The sequence below is a fragment of the Pecten maximus genome, chromosome 1, assembly GCF_902652985.1.
Source record: "Pecten maximus chromosome 1, xPecMax1.1, whole genome shotgun sequence".
Classification (NCBI taxonomy): Eukaryota; Metazoa; Mollusca; class Bivalvia; order Pectinida; family Pectinidae; genus Pecten; species Pecten maximus.
The window spans coordinates 54210222-54234048 of NC_047015.1; the positions used below are offsets into that span (position 1 = coordinate 54210222).

The following is a 23827-nucleotide window of genomic DNA, read 5'->3' on the forward strand; positions in this document are numbered from 1 at the left end:
TCCTTGGGCCATTCATTTATTGTATTTCGAGTATTTTGAATATATATACGCTAGTTGTTCATCTCTTTTCAATTGTGAAATACTAGTACCACGCCACTTTTAAAAACGAGAGAGAAACATATCACACATTATGATGGACAAGTAGACAGGGTATATGATAACATACTATGTCGTTATTACGAGATAAGTAAGTCGTTATTACAAGATAGCTAAGTCTTAATTACAAGTTAACTAAGTCGTAATTACGAGATAAGTAAGTCGTTATTACGAGATAAGTAAGTCGTTATTACGAGATAACTAAGTCGTAATTACGAGAAAACTAAGTCGTTATTACGAGATAACTAAGTCTTAATTACATGTTAACTAAGTCGTTATTACGAGATAACTAAGTCGTTATTACGAGATAAATAAGTCGTTATTACGAGATAACTAAGTCGTAATTACGAGATATTTAAGTCGTTATTTCGAGATTACTAAGTCGTTATTACGAGATAAATAAGTCGTTATTACGAGATAACTAAGTCGTAATTACGAGATAACTAAGTCGTTATTACGAGATAACTAAGTCGTTATTACGAGATAGCTAAGTCGTAATAACGAGATGACTATGTTGTAATAACGAGATGACTATGTCGATATTACGACATAACTAAGTCGTTATTACAAGATAACTAAGTCGTTATTACGAGGTACTAAGTCGTTATTACGAGATAACTAAGTCGTTATTACGAGGTACTAAGTCGTTATTACGAGATAACTAAGTCGTTATTACGAGATACTATGTCGTTATTACGAGATTACTAAGTCGTTATTACGAGGTACTAAGTCGTTATTACGAGGTACTAAGTCGTTATTACGAGATAACTAAGTCGTTATTACGAGGTACTAAGTCGTTATTACGAGATAACTAAGTCGTTATTACGAGATAACTAAGTCGTAATTACGAGATAACTAAGTCGTTATTACGAGATAACTAAGTCGTTATTACGAGATAACTAAGTCGTAATTACGAGATAGCTAAGTCTTAATTACGAGATAGCTAAGTCTTAATTACGACATAACTTAGTCGTTATTACGAGGTACTAAGTCGTTATTACGAGGTACTATGTCGTTATTACGAGATAACTAAGTCGTAATTACGAGATAACTAAGTCTTAATTACGAGATAATTAAGTCGTAATTACGAGATAGCTAAGTCTTAATTACGAGATAGCTAAGTCTTAATTACGACATAACTTAGTCGTTATTACGAGGTACTAAGTCGTTATTACGAGGTACTATGTCGTTATTACGAGATAACTAAGTCGTAATTACGAGATAACTAAGTCTTAATTACGAGATAATTAAGTCGTAATTACGAGATAGCTAAGTCTTAATTACGAGATAGCTAAGTCTTAATTACGACATAACTAAGTCGTTATTACGAGGTACTAAGTCGTTATTACGAGATAACTAAGTCGTAATTACGAGATAACTAAGCCGTTATTACGAGATAACTAATTCGTAATTACGAGATAACTAAGTCGAAATTACGAGGTACTATGTCGTTATTACGAGATTACTAAGTCGTTATTACGAGATTACTAAGTCGTTATTACGGGGTACTAAGTCGTTATTACGAGGTACTATGTCGTTATTACGACATAACTAAGTCGTTATTACGAGATAACTAAGTCGTTATTACGAGGTACTAAGTCGTTATTACGAGATAACTAAGTCGTTATTACGAGATAAATATGTCGTAATTACGAGATAACTAAGTCTTAATTACGAGATAGCTATGTCGTAACTACGAGATAATTAAGTCATAATTACGAGATAACTAAGTCGTTATTACGAGATAACTTAGTCGCAATCTATATATGTCTCTGAGATAGCTAAGTCGTAATTACGAGATAACGACTGTATACCGTAATCACGAATAACGAAATAAAAATGTTTACTTCGTGTGGCATTCATCATAACATGTTAAATCTTGTGAGCAGGAAATAAGAATACTGAACAATCTGGCTCTTTAATAGAGAATACTGAGTCAAAAGATATTAGAATGATTTAAATGTGATGGATGGTCGGTTATATGTTCAAATGACACACATATGTGATGGGTATTATGTGCGGGTATTTCTGGCTAGGCGATTGGATGCCGTAGATCGTGAGTTCGAGGCCCGGTCAGGGCACGAGTCAAAAAGTTGTCTTCCTTCGTCATTTGTGTTGTTATACATTGTATGTTCAATTATGCTACTTCATGAAAAACATGCCGTATCTTTAAAGTTCTCATGTTTCTTGTACCAATGATGGATAAATATATATATCACAAACTGTAAGAAAATGTATCTTGTTGAAGACACACAAACCTGACCAATCGTCAGTCTATATAGCACAACTACCAATCATGCTGACGTTGGATGACAGGGGTATGATATTTCATTAAATAAATCATTGTTACAGTATAGCAATCAAATCTTAAACGTTTATGATAGTTATAATCCAAATGGTGGCCTGAAAAATCTTAAAATCCATTTATTCTCTTCTTACCATATCTAATGGAAAGTTACGATCCTGACCACAAGTACCGGTATCTGTGAAATATAGTACAGAATGTTGATTGGTACACAAAAGGCCACAGGGACCTGAAAATTTGTTACTTATATTTGGACCTTCCCTAATGTTAAGGCGTATTGGGGTGCTAGATTAAAATTTGGTAAAAAAATACAATTCTGGTGGGCAAATGTAGCATGGAAACCCTAACGGGTTCCCATGCCATTTGCACTTCATACATCTTGATGCCATATCGACTATAACAACATTAAAACCACTGTTCATTGCTTAAGTACATGTGTATACCATATATGTCCGCCACGATAAGTGTCAAATTTACAATATTAACAGTGTACGTACCCTTCCGTCATATCAAACAATTAAATAACCTACATACAGTCTATGGTAAAGACAGCTGTAATATATATACATATATATACCTAACACACGTGGCTTCAATCAAGTGGAACACGTTTTAACATGAAGAATTGCAAATGGCTGTGTGCCGAATATAACTGTCAGTTCGAAATGGGAAATGGCGAGCCAGATACATAGTTTGGTTTTAAAGTTGAAATGGCTGGTAAATTATTGAATCGCTGTTCCGATGTTTCCGATACTTGTGGGGTCTGTGATGGCCTGGAATCAGTTAAATTGTTTTGTTATGAAAGCCAGGAAGCTATTTGTGAGAATTGTAAGGACGTAGACTCTACATGACAACGTCGTATCCATCGATGACGTCAACAAAAATGGCGGGAATACTATCTCGGAGGTTTATTTGACAGACGTTAGTGAAACAATCGAGATTGTACAGACGAACACGAGAGGATGGAAGCGGAAATTCAAGATGGGAAAAGAATATCAACATTCCGAATCCCTCATCAGCGTCCCGTATTCTCAATATGTTGCATCGATGACGCCCATGCGTACATGGTTGTCGGTGCCGTGAAGGAATTGATCAAAGTCGACAAAGATGGACGAAGTCGTGGAGTCTGTTGAAATTGATTTTAAACCTTGGTCTCTGGCCTTGACCAGCACGAGAGAACTGTTGATCACGTGCCAGGATTCTTCACCAGTGATACGCAGACTTTCCGAGGACAGACGTGTGTCCAGTTTTGCTGATATCAGTCCATATAAAGCCTGGAATATCGCAGTCAGTGAAAATGGAGAAGTGCTCGTTGGTATTAACAAACTTGCCTTCCAACTGGTTCTAATACATTGTATGTCTGGAGACATTATCCGACACTTGTCGTTAGAGGTAGGCACCGGATGTCGCATTGCTTGTCTGGCAGAGAACAGTATGGCATTCACAACTGGTAGCCATTTCATCTGTAGATCATTGCTTTTCGTGAACAAATCAAATCAGGTCACAAATGTCTGGAATGGTGAATTAGAAAATGGTCAGAAGTTATCAGAAGCGAGCAACGCTAGTATATCACGTGATAAGCACGGCAGAATATTTGTACCAGACTATTGTACGAACCAGATATATGTTCTTACAGGGAGAGATAAAATCGCCAAGCCTCTCCTGGACAACAGTCATGAAGTCACACATCCAATATCTGTATGTGCCAGCGAATGTGGACATATTTGGATTGGCTGCATTGATGGTACGATACATGTGATTCAAATATAAAAAAAAAAGTAAGAAAAATATTAGAATGATTGAACATAATATTTAGAAAAAAAAAACATTTAAAGAAAATATCAAGAAAAAAACAATGACATATTTCAAGAAAAAAGTAAGTGAAACAAGATACTGTATATTATCTTTAAAAAAGTTAAACGGCATAGTTTTAATGCGGGTGGTTATAATGTAAAACTGCTGGTGAAATAAATCAACGAACTAATGCGTTATCACGGATAACAAAATTATGTCAGTTTGAATCATTTTTGGTAATAATAAGACTGCATTTGAATCAGGAATATAATTTTATTAATGTGTCATTTGAAAAGATACCTCCACTTATTCAGCTTGCCTTCAGTCTTAACTTTGTTTCGTTTTATCTGCATATCTGCATTTTGCATTTACCGCTATACATTGACCAATCACATAATTCATCTTGACCAGTAACGCCACCTGTCGCGTCATATCCGGGGCCAAAACAATATTATACGGCTATGCCGTAAAAGGGATGTTCTATGAAATGTAATTATCACTATAATTCAAGCTATCTACTTAGAATACAAGTTGTACATCGTTCTCTGTAAATAAAAATGCTTAGAATTCTAATGTCGTGTTTTATTTTATTCGCCAAATTATACACACTAAAGGCTAGTATTTGGCCGGAAAGGAACATAAGAAAGTCATGAATATTTGATTTTTTTTTGTTTCTCGTAGACAATAAACATTTAAATTTGTGCATTTTACCGTTAATGGTTTCACATCAAATTTCATTTTCTTTTCTTTTGTAAGAATTTATGGTTTAATCTCTCAAGCCACAACATGTACGCTCATCTCGCGAAACTCCAGACCAGCTTCCTTTCCCATATTGGAAATTTAAATTCGATGTTCGGAGCTTACACAAAATGTTCCTTGTTGTAATTTTATCTTGATAAAAAAATATATATATATTGTACATATACATATTTTTTATATACTTTTTTTTTTGAATTTTTTTTTTGTATTTCTGCTCAGCCTAGGGAGGAAATTTCTACGTCACTAAACCATTCTTGTATAAATTTATCTCGAAGTCTTAGCGATTTTTTTTGTTAACAGACAGATTACTGAATTCAATACCATACCAAATCTTTAAACAAAATATAACCATTTAAATTTTGATAATGAATTCGGTAGCATCTTATACTTCAGATAACGTCTTATACATATAATGTAAATTATTGTTTACCTTAAACACGTCCATTATCAAGTTTATACCAAGATGATAATTCTGTTTCCTTTCCTACACACCATACATATAGTTCAGAGAAATACTTCGAACCTTCAGATTTTTTTTAATACGGTAAATATATTCTCTAGCAGTTCAGAGTTTTCAATTTCCTATATTTCACATGCATAAAATTTTATTGGTGATACAAACGGATCGTGGATGCAAACGTATCGAATCGTTTCAACTGCAAATCATTTAGACGTGAAATCGGATTGGCGTTTGTAGTAAGCTACGCACGTGCAACCATTCGGACGAGACGGTGACAAATACTCACTTTATTCAGCCAATCACAGTAGACCTACTATCATACACGGTCTCTTGTGAGTGATTGCTGTGGAGTAGAATATATGTGTACCGTTTCTGGGTTCCATACCGTCTAAGTATTCTCCTTATTAGGATGTTTGTAAGTATACTTTCCATATGTGCAGAAATATTTGTTTAGTTTACCAGACATACACCCCCAACACACACACACACGATACACCCCCAACACACACACACACGACAACCTCAATTACATCGTATTTTGTAATTCTTTCCCAGGGTATTTTGTATATTTCTCATGTAGCATATTGATAACGGGCCCCTGTGTCCCCGACCCCTACTTTATACTGCCTCGCCCTATATGACAACACACCCTTTCCACTCCGGTCCCTATATATGTCCCCCCCCCCCCCCCCCCCCCCCGGACTCCTACACGATCTCCAAACCCTTCCCGAACCCATATATGTCTGGCACACCATGCTGCAACCATTATGACTGCCACACCCTCCCATGACCGCTACACATAAATTAACGACGATCAACTGTCAGAAATTGTCCGTCCGTCGTCCAGAGCCACGTTTTCGCAGCGAGATCGTGACGCGCTTTCTTCTTTTTCTTTTGTGAAAACGGCATTTTATGACGGTTTAGAATTTATTTTACATATGTGTTATTTAATAATTGGTGGTTTTACTTACTCAACAAAAACTATATGGCTTTGCACACAAGAGAAAATGTCATATGTATCGAAATAAATTTATATTGCATAAGTATACATGTATCTAAAGTGTTTAAAAAAGTTAATGAGTCCCATAAGCTAACATGGAAGCAATATCTTGCACGTCAAGTTAGCACGAGTTTGTCATGCCTGACATTATGTAATTAGTGCGTATAACCACAAGCGTTTGCTTCTGGTTAGTATTAATAGAGAAAAATATATTAGCCCTTACTCCTACTAGAAACAGACGCCTGTGGTACATTTGTATTACATGTACATAGACTCCTGGTAGGTCTGAATATAACTGTGTACTTATTGATTGTAGTTTAGTGTGAATACTATGTACACTCTATGGTGCGACATTTTCTGCAAATATTTATTAAATGTAATATCTTTACTTTTTTGTGTGTGTGAGTTTGTTCTCCCAAACTTCGTTCATCACCTGCCCAAACTCCCGTATCTACCGGGTCCATCCCGCGGCGCCGTCAACTACCGCCTATATCCCGCTTCACAACTCGCTCCCGCTAGTCCCTACCCCTTTATATTGGTGCCTATCAATTTCCATATCAGTATTGCCATATTTCTCCCTCTTAGCTCGTGCCCGAGCCACTTTCCCTAATCGCATCATCTCTGAAATTTCCGACAATCTTCTAATTCCGCACGCTTGGAGGGTTACCACTCTAAAACAGAAAACGTTGTTTTGACAAAAAAAAAAAAAAAAGATTTCTTGAAACGACCAGGCACAAGTTTTCTTCGAGTTACCTCCCCTCCGACAGCGCAAAAAATGGAAAACAGGTTTTTTGTTTTTGCTTTTTTAACACAAGGATGACTATAAATTATATAATAAATTATATAATTACCTTAAACAACTACAAAAATGTCTCACTCTCTTGCAGAACAAATCTGTGTGTAGCTTTGTATGTATTGGTCGTATATGTTATGCTGTATTAATGGATAGCAATGCGATCAATATATCTCTAGGTGGACAGCAGCCAGAAACTCCTCTGTCTCTCCCACAGAATATGTTCCTCCCTCTCCAAACCAAAATATATTACTGCTTGTCATTCTTATTCAGGAAGAGTACGACGTACATGACCTGTTGTTATCACATGTGTGTGTATTTTGTTTTTTTTCCCCCCGCGAGTGCACAATTTAAACTCCGCCAGAACGCAATGTAAATCTCGCCCCCGTGTTTTGGTATCAACGGTCGTTCGAGACGCCGTCGCTTGCATCCTGTCGGCATCATGTACCCCGCTTTTTCTGAAGAGTTGTTTTGCAAGATATCATACTAGAAACAAGAAATATCTTTAAAAAAAGGATAAACGGCATAGTTTTAATGCTGGTGGTTATAATGTAAAACTGCTGGTGAAATAAATTAACGGACTAATTTTTGGTGATAATAAGACTGTATTGGAATCAGGAGTATGATTTTATTAATGTATCATTTGTCATTTCTTAATTTTGTTTCGTCTTAATTATAAGTCTGCATTTTGCATTTACCGCTACATTGACCACTAGTTTTAATGCTGGTGGTTAATATGTAAAACTGCTGGTGAAATAAAGCAACGAACTAATGCGTTTCAGCACGGATAACAAAATTATATCATTTTGAATAATTTTTGGTGATACAATGTAATTAGACTGCATTTGAATCAGAAATATAATTTGATTTATGTTTCATTTGAATAGATACATCCACTTATTCTGCTTGTATTCAATCTTAACTTTGTTTCATTTTTAACTGCATATCTGCATTATGCATTTCCCGCTACATTGACCAACCACATACTTCATCTTGACCAGGAACGCCACCTGTCGCGTCATATCCGGGGCCAAACGAATATTTTACGGCTATGCCAAAAAATATACATATATAAGAATGGAGCAGAATTCCGTCTTCACTGAACAATGCAAATATTCGTATTTAGGACTCTTTTTGAGGTATATGTATGCGTTGTTTTTTGTTCTTAAGAATCTTCATGTTTTTGTCCGATATATGTTTAACATTGATGTTCTTGTTGTATGAAGGTACATTGTTTTGTTAAGACAAGGACATTGTCCGATCAATGCACTTATACATGGTTTATATTTTGTGTTAGATGGATGTGTATTTTGATTTAAACATATTTTATTTGTATCAATATATACAAGAGGATTAGGCACAAGTTTTCAAACTTATTTGAAGCCCTTTCCCAATTATCATGAATTTTTACAATTTTTATACAAGATGACATGACATTTGAAACATAAACAATTATATTTGGGGAGAGAGAGAGAGAGAGAGAGAGAGAGAGAGAGAGAGAGAGAGAGAGAGAGAGAGAGAGAGAGAGAGAGAGAGAGAGAGAGAGAGAGACTGAGAGAGAGAGAAACAGAGAGACAGAGAATCGGGGAGAGAGGTATTACGATTCGAATTTATTCAAATATTCAATTGATAAATTCAGTTTTTTTTTTTTTTTACTAAGCAAACAAACAAATCCGATTTCGATAGCAGAAGATTAAACTGTTCGCTGCACAAAAACACACCGCTATTTCTAATGTTCGTTATATCCTGTTCCATGGTAAGCTTTCTCCGTTCGATCCATTGCCTTCTGGAAAAAAATATTCGTTTCTCTTGCGCTATCGGAATCGGAAGAGACTTTATAAATACATTTTTTAACTGTCAATACAAATATGTATGTATAATATTTCACAATATTGATTAAGAAAAGAGAAAACGAGGAATTAAAATCTTCTTGAGTCTTGAATGTATTTCTGAGTGATTTGGCTTATCATAAAATTATCTTCAGTGGATAAATCATTGTTTCCATATAATAACAGTTGCAGGTCTAGTGGCATGAAATTGTTTAGATTTCGGAACAATTCAATTCTCTGTTCAAAGTAGTTTTGACAAATAAAGAAGTAGTGGTATGCATCCTCAATTTGATGTCCACACTGACAATGGCGATAATCAATAAGATGTGATTGAAAAAGATCATTTTTTAGAATACTAAATTTGTTTCTTAATCTCGCATGCAATATATTAGATTTTCTATTTCCAACTGGATGTGTATGATTAATCTTTTGCTCAATAAAGGTTCATGGGTCAGAATGTTTTGTCCAATGAACGTTTATATTGGGTGGATCTTGTCCGATGAACGTTTATATGGGATGGATGTTTGTCCGATGAACGTTTATATGGGATGGAGGTTTGTCCAATTAACGTTCATATGGAACAGAATGGTGGTTTGTGCAATAAACGATCATATGGGATGGATGTTTATCCAATTAAGTACGTGTATGGTTAGGATTTTCCCCCAAGTAAGTACTATAACTCCATGTAAATGTACTTGCATGATGTTCATTCGTTTAATAACACGCATGCTGTTTCCCAAACTAACTTCCTAACTCTGCTAACTTATCATTTGTTATATACATTGTATTAGAGAAAAAAGACTGTCTTTCCTGCAGAGAATGCTGAGGCGATGTCTCGTCAAGTATGAGTAATGCGAAATGCGGTTCAATTGTGGAAACACCAATGGAACAAATGGGTAAGACATCCTGTTTTAGAAATAAGAACTCCTATCAGTTTCAGGTCAGGCAGGAATTAATACACACACACATCCTTCCTTCAACCTCCTTCCTCCCCATCCGGAACTCCTCGTTTTTTTTTGTTTCTTTTTTTTTCAAAATACAAAATAGAGATAGAGTCAACCCGAGCATGATCCGAATGCCTTCCTCACCTGAGGTCAATTACATATCTTGGTCGAGTGACGCAATACGTGGCAACAAACTCCTATTTCGCCTTGGAAGCCGGGGTTCGATTCCTGATGAGGAAAAAGTTGCTTTCCGAATCACACATGGCTTTTCTCCGGTTTCCTCTCGCAGTCTCGCCTTCAGCCTGGCCAAAATTTTGTTGGGGAAAAAAACAACAGATTTTGAATTTATTTTGTGCAAGTGTTGAAAGCTATTAGCACGTCACTTTATGATTGTAATAGGGTGATGATATTTGGTAAAAGTGTCTTGTCTGGAGATACACTATCCCTTCTTGGAGTTAAACTGAAAAAAAGTGAAAATGCTCATATTACACAATTTTCAAGGGAGACAACTCTCACAAGGATAATATTTTATCAAAAAATTGAGGAAATAGGTCAAAAAGCAATTACATTTGTAGTTAATATATTTATTCAATCTACAACAGCATACAATGTAGCTTGTCTCCCGAATGTTTGTCAATAAATAATTAACATATATATATAAATTGGTATAGCTGATCAAGTAAACAATATAAATATTATAAATGCAATTTGCGAAACCATTCCAATTAAGATATTTTAATTATTTATTGACAAACATTTGCGAGACGAGCTATGTTGTTCTCCAAAAGCTTTTGTTACTAAACAGCTCCAGTTCTGTCTGAATATGAATGGACTGTATTTATCGGTAAAGTTTGCAAGAGCTACATGCACTTTTTAGTTTCCAAGACTAGTATTAAATGGAAAGAAGACGAAGAAGAAGAAATTGAAGACTTACTTTCCTGTGTGGCAATCAATTTACGGGTATAATTGGGACGAAATGGAATATGCACACATACTGTAATCGTATTTATTTTGGCGAACACAAATTTTAGCGCACATTCGAGCTTATACTGATTACCGAAATAGGAGTTAGCGCCCACAAATACTTGCCTTAGAAACAATGTAAAGACAGCGTACTAAGCACAATTATAAATTAGCGGGATTCTTTCAGCGCTAAAATTAGCCCGAGTTTCATATAGCCCTGACACCATGTCAGGGCCAGAGGAAACTCGGGCTACTAAAATATATACGTTTACAGTATCGATACCGAAAAATATTGTTCATGCAATTTGATCTTGTTGTAGATTTTATTTTAATTTCTAGCTTGCTCCCAATTCGGGACTGGACTTGGATTTTACCCTTGACTCTACTTAGACAATAGTACATGGCTGACTGGTAAACTCAACTTGTCACATAAATGCATACATTGTAAAATGGCACGTGAGGTATATTTTAATTCAATCTTGTTCCGAAAGTTTTACATATGGTAGCTGATTATGGACATTTCGTTTCGTCGTCCTGTCGCGGTTTGAAAATGCAACAGGACAACATTTCATCTACTGAATCTCGGGTTGTCGCAGTTTCTGAACGCGACAAAACGACAAGACGACAACACCGTAATCAGCCACCATATACTTATATAGTAAGAGTATATATCCATAAAAAGGACAAAGCCACCCACTGGTACTTGTTCCATCATACACGCTACAAAATCATTAATGATACCATCAACTTTTACAGAGTCGTAACATGATGACTAAGAAATATGTTTAATTCATACCAGCAAATGACGACAATCTTAACGGCGTCTTCAGCATGACCTTTATCAGGAGATTCTACCACCATTTATTGAACAGATGAAAAGAGAAGCTCAAACTTTTGGAGAATTGTAGAAAAAAAGAAAAAACAAACACACAAACACACAAAAAAAAAACAAAACAAAAACAAACAAACAAAAAAACAAAGAAAAAACCCCCCAAAAAAAAAAAAAAAAAGAAAAAAAAACAACAGAAAAAAAAATGCAACAAACAATTCTTGTTTTCAGTCGATGATGGCTACTCTCAGTCGGAGAAGTACCACCAGATTAACATTATTGTTTTGATATGTTCACTTATTTTGCGTGGTTACTCTGAACAGATTGAGATAGGTGATAGATCAAAAGAAAGATGCGTCGCTACACAGGGGATTGTGTTTTTAGTTTAAACTTATTTCATTGTCATTTGAACACAAGGATAGAGCACAAGTTTTTTTTACAACTTATGAAAGCCTTCTCCCAATATACAATTAAACAATACAACATTCAATGGCCTAGACAATATTAATAATTTACATAACAGCACATTTATTTATTGCTACAATTGTATATATATCATATGTACGTTTATATGGCATGCCGTTGTAGAGAAAAGAAACATTTATTGGTATTTAGGAATTAGTATTAATACTTATGATTTATTTATTGATATTTAGAAGAAAAAAATTATATTAATAATTCATTTTTGATATTTAGAAATTATTTACTTTAAACATATTTTATTGCCAATTTAATTGTGACAAAGGATTAGGCACAAGTTTTTTTTTCAAATAATGGACGCCTCCTCTCCCAACATACAAAAATATTATATGAAATCATCGAGATATCATAATTGGCATAAACATAAAGTACATGTATAAATATATAGGTTATTTTACATAGACACAGGTTTGCAAGAAAGAGTACAAGAATACATATCAAAATGCATTGCTGGATTTGATGTAGTTTTGCACATGTCAGAAAACAAATAAATAAATGAGTTATTATCATTAACAAATAACTTTAAAATGTCATATGAATACACCCCCCCCCCCCCCCCAAAAAAAAAAAAACACCCTGCCAACAAACACATCACGAAAATAAATGATTAAATTAACAAGAGATCCCAGATTCTCAGAAATAGCGATAACAAACTTCAATTGTCAAAATCCAAGATGGCTGGCTGTCGGCCATGTTGTTTTCCGATCCGTCCCAAAATGCAATATGCATAACTATAGACCAAGGGAAACCTACATATGAAATTTGAGAAAGATCCCTTCAGTACTTTCTCAGAAATAGCGATAACAAACTTCAATGGTCAAAATCCAAGATGGCTGCCTGTTGGCCATGTTGTTTTCCGATCTGTCCCAAAATGCAATATGTATAACTAGGCACCAAGGGGAACCTACATATGAAATTTGAGAAAGATCCCTTCAGTACTTTCTCAGAAATAGCGATAACAAGAATTGTTTACGGACAGACGGACGGACCACGGACGCAAGGCGATTTGAATAGCCCACCATCTCATGATGATGGGCTAAAAATCTAACCTTAGAATGAACTAATCACAATATGGTCAAGTTGCTTTAAACTGAACCCTCGGAAACAGCTAGTCATTTCTAGGCACAGATTTTGAACCATGGTCTATGTGTATGCTATGTAAATCAAGTCCCCGTGATTATCAACCAGTTTTATGAAAAGAAAAACAAGAGATCCCAGAGGGATCTTGGCGCCCACCATTGAATGATCTTTATAGGTTCCATGTCAGATTGATCTTTTCTCTACTTTTCCCTTCTTCTAAGTCTTACTAATCTGTGTAAATTCAGAAACAGCCCTCTAGATCTAGTACTTTTCAAACAAGGGGAACCTATATATAAAATTTAAGATTTAGCGATAATTACTGTCTGTCGGCCATGTTGTTTTCCGATTGGTCCCAAAATGCAATACCAGGGACCAAGGGGAACCTACATATGAAATTTGAGAAAGATCCCTTCTGTACCTTCTGTACAATAGCGATAACAAACTTCAATTTTCAAAATACAAGATGGCTGCCTGTCAGCCAGGTTGTTTTCTGACTGGTCTCAAAATCCAATATGTATAACTAGACACAGAGGGCAACCTACAAATGAAATTCAGAAAGATCCTTTCAGCAATTTCTGATAAATAGCGATAACAATCTTCAATTGTCAAAATCCAAGATGGCTGCCTGTCGGCCATGTTGTTTTTCGATTGGTCTCAAAATGCAATATGCATAACTAGGCACCAAGAGGAACCTACATATGAAATTTGAGAAAGATCCCTTCAGTACTTTCTGAGAAATAGCGATAACAAACTTCAATTGTCAAAATCCAAGATGACTGCCTGTCGGCCATGTTGTTTTCCGAATAGTCTCAAAATGCAATATGCATAACTAGGCACAGAGGGGAACCTACATATGAAATTTCAGAAAGATCCCTTCAGTACTTTCTGAGAAATAGTGATAACAAACTTCAATTGTCAAAATCCAAGATGGCTGCCTGTCGGCCATGTTGTTTTCAGATTAGTCTCAAAATGCAATATGCATAACTAGGCACCGAGGGAAACCTACATATGAAATTTCAGAAAGATCCCTTCATAAGTATCTGAGAAATAGCGATAACAAACTTCAATTGTCAAAATCCAAGATGGCTGCCTGTCGGCCATGTTGTTTTCCAATTGGTCTCAAAACGCAATATGCATAACTAGGCACCAAGAGGAACCTTTATATGAAATTTCAGAAAGATCCCTTCATAAGTTTCTGAGAAATAGCGATAACAAACTTCAATTGTCAAAATCCAAGATGGCTGCCTGTCGGCCATGTTGTTTTCCGATTGGTCTCAAAATACAATATGCATAACTAGGCACCAAGGGGAATCTACATATGAAATTTGAGAAAGATCCCTTCAGTACTTTCTCAGAAATAGCGATAACAAACTTCAATTGTCAAAATCCAAGATGGCTGCCTGTCGGCCATGTTGTTTTTCGATTGGTCTCAAAATGCAATATGCATAACTAGGCACCAAGGGGAATCTACATATGAAATTTTAGAAAGATCCCTTCAGTACTTTCTCAGAAATAGCGATAACAAACTTCAATTGTCAAAATCCAAGATGGCTACCTGTCGGCCATGTTGTTTTCCCGATTGGTCTCAAAATGCAATATGCATAACTAGGCACCAAGGGGAACCTATATATGAAATTTGAGAAAAAATCCCTTCAGGACTTTCTGAGGATTAGCAATAAGAATTGTTTACGGACGGCCGGACCACGAAATATAGTATGCAGCTTGTTGCGAGCCGGTTTATGTACATTAAGATGTCAGCAACATATATAGGACCAGACTGGCTTAATCAAAAGGTATGTGCAACGATCTGTACATGTACATCAATTATAATCTTTCAAACGCTTTCACCACATCTGTTTCACTAAAACTCTTGTAAATCTTGGTCTTTCATACGCTTTTCCGGACCTATCAAACGCTTGTAAATCTTGGTCTTTCAAACGCTTTTTCCTGATCTAATTCACTAAAATGCTTGTAAATCTTGGTCTTTCGGACGCTTTTACCCGATCGGAATCACTAAAACGCTTGTAAATCTTGGTCTTTCAGACGCTTTTACCTGATCTGACTCACTAAAACGCTTGTAAATCTTGGTCTTTCAGACGCTTTTACCTGATCTGATTCACTAAAATGCTTGTAAATCTTGGTCTTTCAGACGCTTTTACCCGATCTGATTCACTAAAATGCTTGTAAATCTTGGTCTTTCAGACGCTTTTACCCTGATCTGATTCACTAAAACGCTTGTAAATCTTGGTCTTTAAGACGCTTTTACCCGATCTGAATCACTAAAACGCTTGTAAATCTTGGTCTTTCAGACGCTTTAACCCGATCTGAATCACTAAAATGCTTGTAAATCTTGGTCTTTCAGACGCTTTTACCTGATCTGATTCACTAAAATGCTTGTAAATCTTGGTCTTTCAGACGCTTTTACCTGATCTGAATCACTAAAACGCTTGTAAATCTTGGTCTTTCAGACGCTTTTACCTGATCTGATTCACTAAAATGCTTGTAAATCTTGGTCTTTAAGACGCTTTTACCCGATCTGAATCACTAAAACGCTTGTAAATCTTGGTCTTTCAGACGCTTTTACCCTGATCTGAATCACTAAAATGCTTGTACATCTTGGTCTTTCAAACGCTTTCTCCTGATCTGATTCACTAAAATGCTTGTAAATCTTGGTCTTTCGGACGCTTATACCCGATCGGAATCACTAAAACGCTTGTAAATCTTGGTCTTTCAGACGCTTTTACCTGATCTGATTCACTAAAACGCTTGTACATCTTGGTCTTTCAAACGCTTTTACCTGATCTGATTCACTAAAATGCTTGTACATCTTGGTCTTTCGGACGGTTTTTCCCGATCTGATTCACTAAAATGCTTGTAAATCTTGGTCTTTCAAACGCTTTTACCCGATCGGAATCACTAAAATGCTTGTAAATCTTGGTCTTTCAGACGCTTTTACCTGATCTGATTCACTAAAACGCTTGTACATCTTGGTCTTTCAGACGCTTTTACCTGATCTGATTCACTAAAATGCTTGTACATCTTGGTCTTTCGGACGGTTTTTCCTGATCTGATTCACTAAAATGCTTGTAAATCTTGGTCTTTCAAACGCTTTTACCCGATCGGAATCACTAAAATGCTTGTACATCTTGGTCTTTCATACGCTTTTTCCTGATCTGATTCACTAAAATGCTTGTAAATCTTGGTCTTTCGAACGGTTTTTCCTGATCTGATTCACTAAAATGCTTGTAAATCTTGGTCTTTCGGACGCTTTTACCCGATCGGAATCACTAAAACGCTTGTAAATCTTGGTCTTTCAGACGCTTTTACGTGATCTGATTCACTAAAATGCTTGTACATCTTGGTCTTTCAAACGCTTTTTCCTGATCTGATTCACTAAAATGCTTCAAAATCTTGGTCTTTCGGACGCTTTTACCCGATCGGAATCACTAAAATGCTTGTACATCTTGGTCTTTCAAACGCTTTCTCCTAGGCCAGAGTAATAATAAATAATAATACGTGGCACTATCTAGCTACACATTCAAAACAGGTCACTTATCAATTGTTCGTAGTAAACACAATCCATGGAACATTCTCTTATATCAAGCTTTTCCTTCCTAGGTTTCTTGTCCGTGTACCACGCATTCGAAATTAATTATACTGGTGAATTAACATATCATCATATGAACATATTACAATATAAACATTATCAAATTACATATTCTAAGTAAGACATAGGTTAAAGTTAGAATAAACATAGAGATATAGATGTTCACACGAATGCATGAATTAGAAACGGTCACTAAATTGAATAAAATTTTGAACTGTTCGAAAAATGAATTCATTTTCAACGGTCGTCAGGTCTACGTTTCCACACAACAATAAATGCAAGCGAATAGGCTGATGATGTAAGAGTTGATTAAACATTATACGTCTAATATTCGTGTAATTTGGACATTGAAAAAAATAATGAAAAGAGTTTTCACAAGGGTAACCACAAGCACATGATGGAGATTCTACAAGATTAACACGATATAGGTCATAATTTAACTGGCTGCAATTGTGTCTAAGTTTTGTTAATATGATGTTAAGGCGTCGAGCCCCGTAACTAAAGAAATCTGGGGTATTATTTAGATTATTTTCACGAGGTGTTATAGCACCTTTAAAACTTTTAACTGTTGTCTGGTTTCTGGTATTCTCAGGAAGGTTATTCCATATTTCTGTGGTTGCTGGTATAAATGATGATCTAGTGTTGGTAAGATTATAATTTAGCATTGGGTAGTTATTATTGTTTCTTAGAGGATATGGAGTTCTGTCACCTACTAATCTTGGAAGTAATGTATATAAATATGAAGGAGTTTTCTCTCATATCTCGCCATGTTGGATAGAGTTTGCCCATGTAAGATAGCTATGTAAGATAAATCTATCTTACATAGCATTTCACGCGCGCGGATTAATCTGCGTTCAAGGGGGACAACTCTCACAACGTCGTCTGCTTGTGTTCACATCCGACAGTCCTTATCGTCGGTGTCGGTTTTGAAACGTTGGACTTAACTATAAAAATACATACATTCTTAGATAAATATATATCATATCAACAGTAAATCAATAGGGCTACACGGTTAAACGATTAGACATTTCATCTAAGCGAACATATAACTCCGTTACTGTAACAAACAGTTAGACTACGCCTACAGGCCTGTTGACAGTTACAGTACAATACAGACTTGCCTACCCGACAGATTTGTCATTTGTCATTAAAAACATGTAAACACACACAATCACCTGGCAATGACAGGAAGTAAAATAAAAGCCATACATAAAAAAATATAAAAAAAGAAAATGTCAAACGTCACAACCTATGAAATGGTTCCGTTTGCGTCAGCAGGGGGCCCTGGAATTTGTTTACTCTACTGTACTGTCAGTAACTGGTAGGCCTACTCAGTAACCTGTGTATTTGGAAGTTGGGAATTGGCTCTTAAATGAACGAACATTCGGTAAAAATGACACCCCTCGATGTTCATATAAAAATATTTATTTTAATTGTAACTCAGAGTCTATATTTGTGTAGAGTAACCATGAAAACTAACTGCCATCCTAGCCTTTCAATAGGATCATCGTTAGCCTATCGACTGACCTACCTTCGTCATTCCATCAAGACAACCGGTTAAACACATATAATCCTATGTCGCAGAAGAGATCGAATACTCGTATAGAGTCACTGTTCGCTGGTTCACACACGAAGTTGCCAAAATCACAGTGAATTTAAAATTACCAGCCACGAAACATCGCCGCGATCGAGATCGACATCATTCTCAATATCCTTGAACTATGAATGGAATTCCAATGACAGTCGTGACGTCATGCAGTGACGTAGTATTTAAAAAAAAAAATTGGACTTGACATTTAAAAGTACAGTGTGTTCTGTGAAATGATTAAATATGTCGAGGTGCAAATCAAATTATATGTGAAGTTGAAAAACTCATTTCAGCGTTGGCTTTCAGTATTGTTGATAGAACTTCTTTTTCTCGGATGTTGACAATTTGATCACGGCCACGTAAAAGTCGGTCAAGTTACGGTAATTTTTATCGGCGAATTGTTCATTCGTTCATCACTTAACCACAAAATGAATGAAATTTGTGTTCAAACAAAGTCTGTCAAAATAGGGTATGATCTTTCAGAATATCCCAAGTATATTTAGTAAAAACGTCAAATAAAGAAATTAAAAAATTGAAGAAAATGGATGGCTGAGGGACACTTTCGCCAGAAATTCGGTAATGATATGAGAGAAAAAGACTCTTTCATTATGTGTGTATGTAGGATAGGGATATTCCACCCTCGGGATCACAAAATGTGGTAAAACCCTCGGCAAGCCTCGGGTTTCACCACATTTTGTGACCCCTCGGGTGGAATATCCCTATCCTACATATACACATATGAAAGAGTCTTACAATCTTGTTATGCATTTTATAAAATAATGTTAAATTTCTCCGTTTTCGTCTTGTTTCTAATGTTTCCCATCCTGTTTCAGAATATAGAGAATGTTTACTAGCGTATACTGGTAGACCTGTTACCACCCTGGCAGCTTCTAATTGAAGTTTCTCTAGTGATTCGATGTTTGCTTTGGTTAATCCACTCCAAAGTTCACAAGCATATTCCATTAAAGGCAAGATAAAACATTTATAAATTTTGCCAAGAATGTTCCTATTTACCAAAAATTTGATTTGTCTTAGAGCATTTATTCTTTTTGAAGCACTTTTGCAAATAATTTCAACATGATCACTCCATTTCGCATCAGCACTAAATGTGATTCCAAGGTGCTTATGTTTATCTGAAAATTTCAAAACGTCATCACCTAACATAAGTTCTAAATTGTGATTTTTTAAAATATTTGAAATAAATAGTACGTCTGTCTTATTTGAATTGAAAGTAACTAACCATTTCTTAGACCATTCATTTATACAATTTAGGTCGTGGTTCATGACTTGTTTAATTTCATTACATGAACTAGAGCCAAAAATCAAAGATGTATCGTCAGCAAAAAGCCTTGATACACTGATTAGATTTTCTGATATGTCATTTATATATATTAAAAATAAAAGTGGGCCTAATACTGAACCCTGTGGTACGCCTGCTTTAAGAACCTGACTATTAGAAAACGATCCACCTATAAACACTTGTTGTTGCCTGGAATGAAGGTAGTTAATTATCCATTTCAAAAACTGTCCTGTAACACCATAAGATTTTAACTTTTCGATCAAACCTTTATGCCAAACTCTATCGAATGCCTTGGAAATGTCACAAAATATAACGCAAGTATGTTTCTTTTCCTCTAGATTTAAACAGATATTATGATAAATTTCAATAAGTTGGTGCACAGTCGAATGGTTTGACATAAAACCTGACTGTCTTGAATAGAACCTTCTTAACAATCTCCAATACGATTTGGGGTCCGATATTACATAACTGTCAATAAGCCCTTCTACATTATTATAAAATGATTCACGTGCATATTTTTTCATATTATTGACTTTATTTCTAGCTCTTTTAAAAGAGTTAATATCTGTATCGCGCTTACTTTTTCTGCATTTTTTATGTAGTCTGTCTCGTACTCGAATGCTTTTTCTCAGTTCAGACGTCATCCATGGCTTATCATTAGGTCTAATAGTAATAAACTTTTTTGGAATGCACGTGCTAACCATGGATTTAAATGTATTGGTAAACTTTTCACAAGCATCATCAATATTTCCAGTCTCATTAAACATTTCATCCCAAGCAAAATTTTCAATTTGCCTGTTAAGTTCATTAAAATCCGATTGTTTATAGCACCATATTTCACGTTTAAAAGCTACATTGATTTTACACGGTATTTCTATATATACAAGACATGCTTCATGATCACTGATAGTTCTATCTATAGGTAAAACGGACGATTCAATAGTTTTTAATTTGTTCTGAGATAATTACTGGATCAAGAAGAGTTTCACTATTGACTGTTATCCGAGTAGGATCATTTATAACATTGTTCAAATTAAAATCATTCAAAATATCTGATAAAGGATGTTTCCTTGATACAGTGAGCATATCAACATTTAAATCACCTACAATAATTATTTTTAACGATAAATCCAGAGCTTTCTCTACTGATGCACGAAATAATTCCCAAAAGGCATTAATGGTATTTGGAGGTCTATACACTGTGCACACCAAGATACTACTATGCGGAAAATCTAGTTGTATCCATATTAACTCACTATTAGGAATTTCTAAGTCCAAGCGTCTATTAGCTTTTATTTGAGATGAAACATATACTAAGATTCCCCCTCCAGCAAAATTTCTATCAGCCCTGAACGGTTCACTAAAACCTTGTAATTCTATATCACGAGTATGTATGTTATCATCAAGGTGAGTTTCTGTCAGTGATATTATATTGTAATCACTTGCTATGTTTGCGATATAGTCTATTTTGTTTCTAAAACTTCTAATATTTAAGTGGAAGATTGAGAGCTCATTAGTTATTGGACCTGGATTTCGTTCAACATCCATACATATAAGCAACAACAATATGATAAAAAATGGGTATAAGTTATCATATGAACATGTTTCTGATGTGTAGCACAAAGTGCCACGTATCATTACTTTTGCTTTATAGATATATTGTGTACATTATTCACGAACCTTTAATGTAAAAGTAGCAATTTTCATCTTTTCTCCGACATCTCTAAATCTGTCCCTTTCCTTCCAACTATTTGCTTTTCTTCCTCTTCTTTACAGAGGGACAACACTGGGAACTTGACATTTTTTTGCTTGGTCATGTACATACAAACAGAACAAATCCATCGAAGAAATATTGTGATATCTATTACTTTTAATATTGCATTCAAATTGATACACAATTCATGATTTTATTTCAGTAATTTTTCAATTGAAGCGAAAAAAGAGAATTCAAAAATTCAGAATCCGAGACATCTGAAACAAGTCCACATTAGGTGTTGATTTATAGCAATGCTTCTCAAGTCAATACATTCATACCAATAAGAGGAAGATTTGGACGATTGTCCGAGTGAAGTCATGTAAGTTTGTGGAAGTCCCAGCTCAGCGGTATAGATTATGTGATGTCCCAGCCGTAATGCCAACTTACATGACATTTTAACACAGTGGTTTGGTCTTCATTAGACATATATGTGATGTACACTTCATAGGACAATCCAATAAAGAGAATAAATACAGTGATGTAGACTTTAGGACGTCCCAGCACAGTGATGCAGACTTTGGAACTTCCAAGCAGTGATGTAGACTTTGGGACGTCCCATCACAGTGATGTAGACTTTAGGACATCCAAGCACAGTGATGTAGACTTTGGGACGTCCCATCACAGTGATGTAGACTTTAGGACATCCAAGCACAGTGATGTAGACTTTGGGACGTCCCATCACAGTGATGTAGACTTTGGGACATCCCAGCACAGTGATGCAGACTTTGGAACTTCCAAGCACAGTCATGTAGACTTTGGGACGTCCATCACAGTGATGCAGACTTTGGAACTTCCAAGCACAGTGATGTAGACTTTGGGACGTCCCAGCACAGTGATGTAGACTTTGGGATGTTCCAGCATTGTGATGCAGACTTTGAAACTTTCCATCACGGTGATGTAGACATTGGGACGTCCCGTTGCGGTGAGAAAGACTTTAGGATGTCCCATCACAGTGATGTAGACTTTGGGACGTCCAAGCACAGTGATGTAGGCTTTGGGATGTTCCAGCATTGTGATGCAGACTTTGGAACTTCTCAGCACAGTGATGTAGACTTTGGGACGTCCCATCACAGTGATGCAGACTTTGGAACTTCCAAGCACAGTGATGTAGACTTTGGGATGCCCCAGCCAGTGATGTAGACTTTGGAACTTCCCAGCACAGTGATGCAGACTTTGGAACTTCCAAGCACAGTGATGTAGACTTTGGGACGTCCCAGCACAGTGATACAGACTTTGGAACTTCCCAGCACAGTGATGTAGACTTTGGGACGTCCCAGCACAGTGATGCAGACTTTGAAACTTCCAAGCACAGTGATGTAGACTTTGGGACGTCCCAGCACAGTGATACAGACTTTGGAACTTCCAAGCACAGTGATGTAGACTTTGGGACGTCCCAGCACAGCGATGTAGACTTTGGGACGTCCCAGCATTGTGATGCAGACTTTGAAACTTTCCATCACGGTGATGTAGACATTGGGACGTCCCGTCGCGGTGAGAAAGACTTTAGGATGTCCCATCACAGTGATGTAGACTTTGGGATGTCCCAGCACAGCGATGTAGACTTTGGGATGTTCCAGCATTGTGATGCAGACTTTGGGAGGTCCCAGCACAGCGATGTAGACTTTGGGATGTTCCAGCATTGTGATGCAGACTTTGGGACGTCCCATCGCAGTGAGAAAGACTTTAGGATGTCCCATCATAGTGATGTAGACTTTGAGAGTAAGTATCGGTCCAACCAAAGTTATACAGACTTTAGGGCAGGCCCCAGGACAGTGATGAAGACTTGGGGACATCCCAGCACAGTGATGTAAATTTCTGTGGACGTCCCAAAACAGAATGTAGGCTTTGGAGGATGTTTTCAATGTAACGTACCAGTTAGTAACTTACACTTTGGAATATGTCACAACACTTAGCCAACACAGTGGTGTAGACTTTGGGGACAGTGATGATGACTTTTGGGGGACGTTCTACATGTAACAAAGTGACCTGGACTTTGATGAGGGTTTCTTTTTTTCTTATTTACATCTGAAATAAAGAAGAATGCATTACCACACTTTGGAACTGTTAAATTAAAATGTGTTTACAAATATCAATGCAGTACAGAAAATACCCCTCAGCCAATATGAAATTCACGTATGCAATGACATAACTCAAACTATGCCTGGTTGAACAACACTGCAATGCCTAAAATGCCATGTGATGTATAACAAAAATAGTGAAACCTAAAATTCCTTACTTCATGAA

General features: G+C 36.1%; 2 protein-coding genes across 2 annotated transcripts; both read left to right on the forward strand.

The window, feature by feature from the left end:
- The first annotated feature begins 3508 nt into the window (after nt 1–3508).
- Nucleotides 3509–4171, forward strand: LOC117318963. The gene has a single exon (XM_033873908.1). It carries the CDS (start codon nt 3509–3511, stop codon nt 4169–4171), a length of 663 nt encoding a protein of 220 aa, XP_033729799.1.
- Nucleotides 4172–22432: 18261 nt separating this feature from the next.
- Nucleotides 22433–23394, forward strand: LOC117319061 (protein starmaker-like). Its single transcript, XM_033873961.1, has 2 exons — nt 22433–22690; nt 22741–23394. Exons 1-2 carry the CDS (start codon nt 22433–22435, stop codon nt 23392–23394), a joined length of 912 nt encoding a protein of 303 aa, XP_033729852.1.
- The last annotated feature ends 433 nt before the right edge of the window (nt 23395–23827 follow it).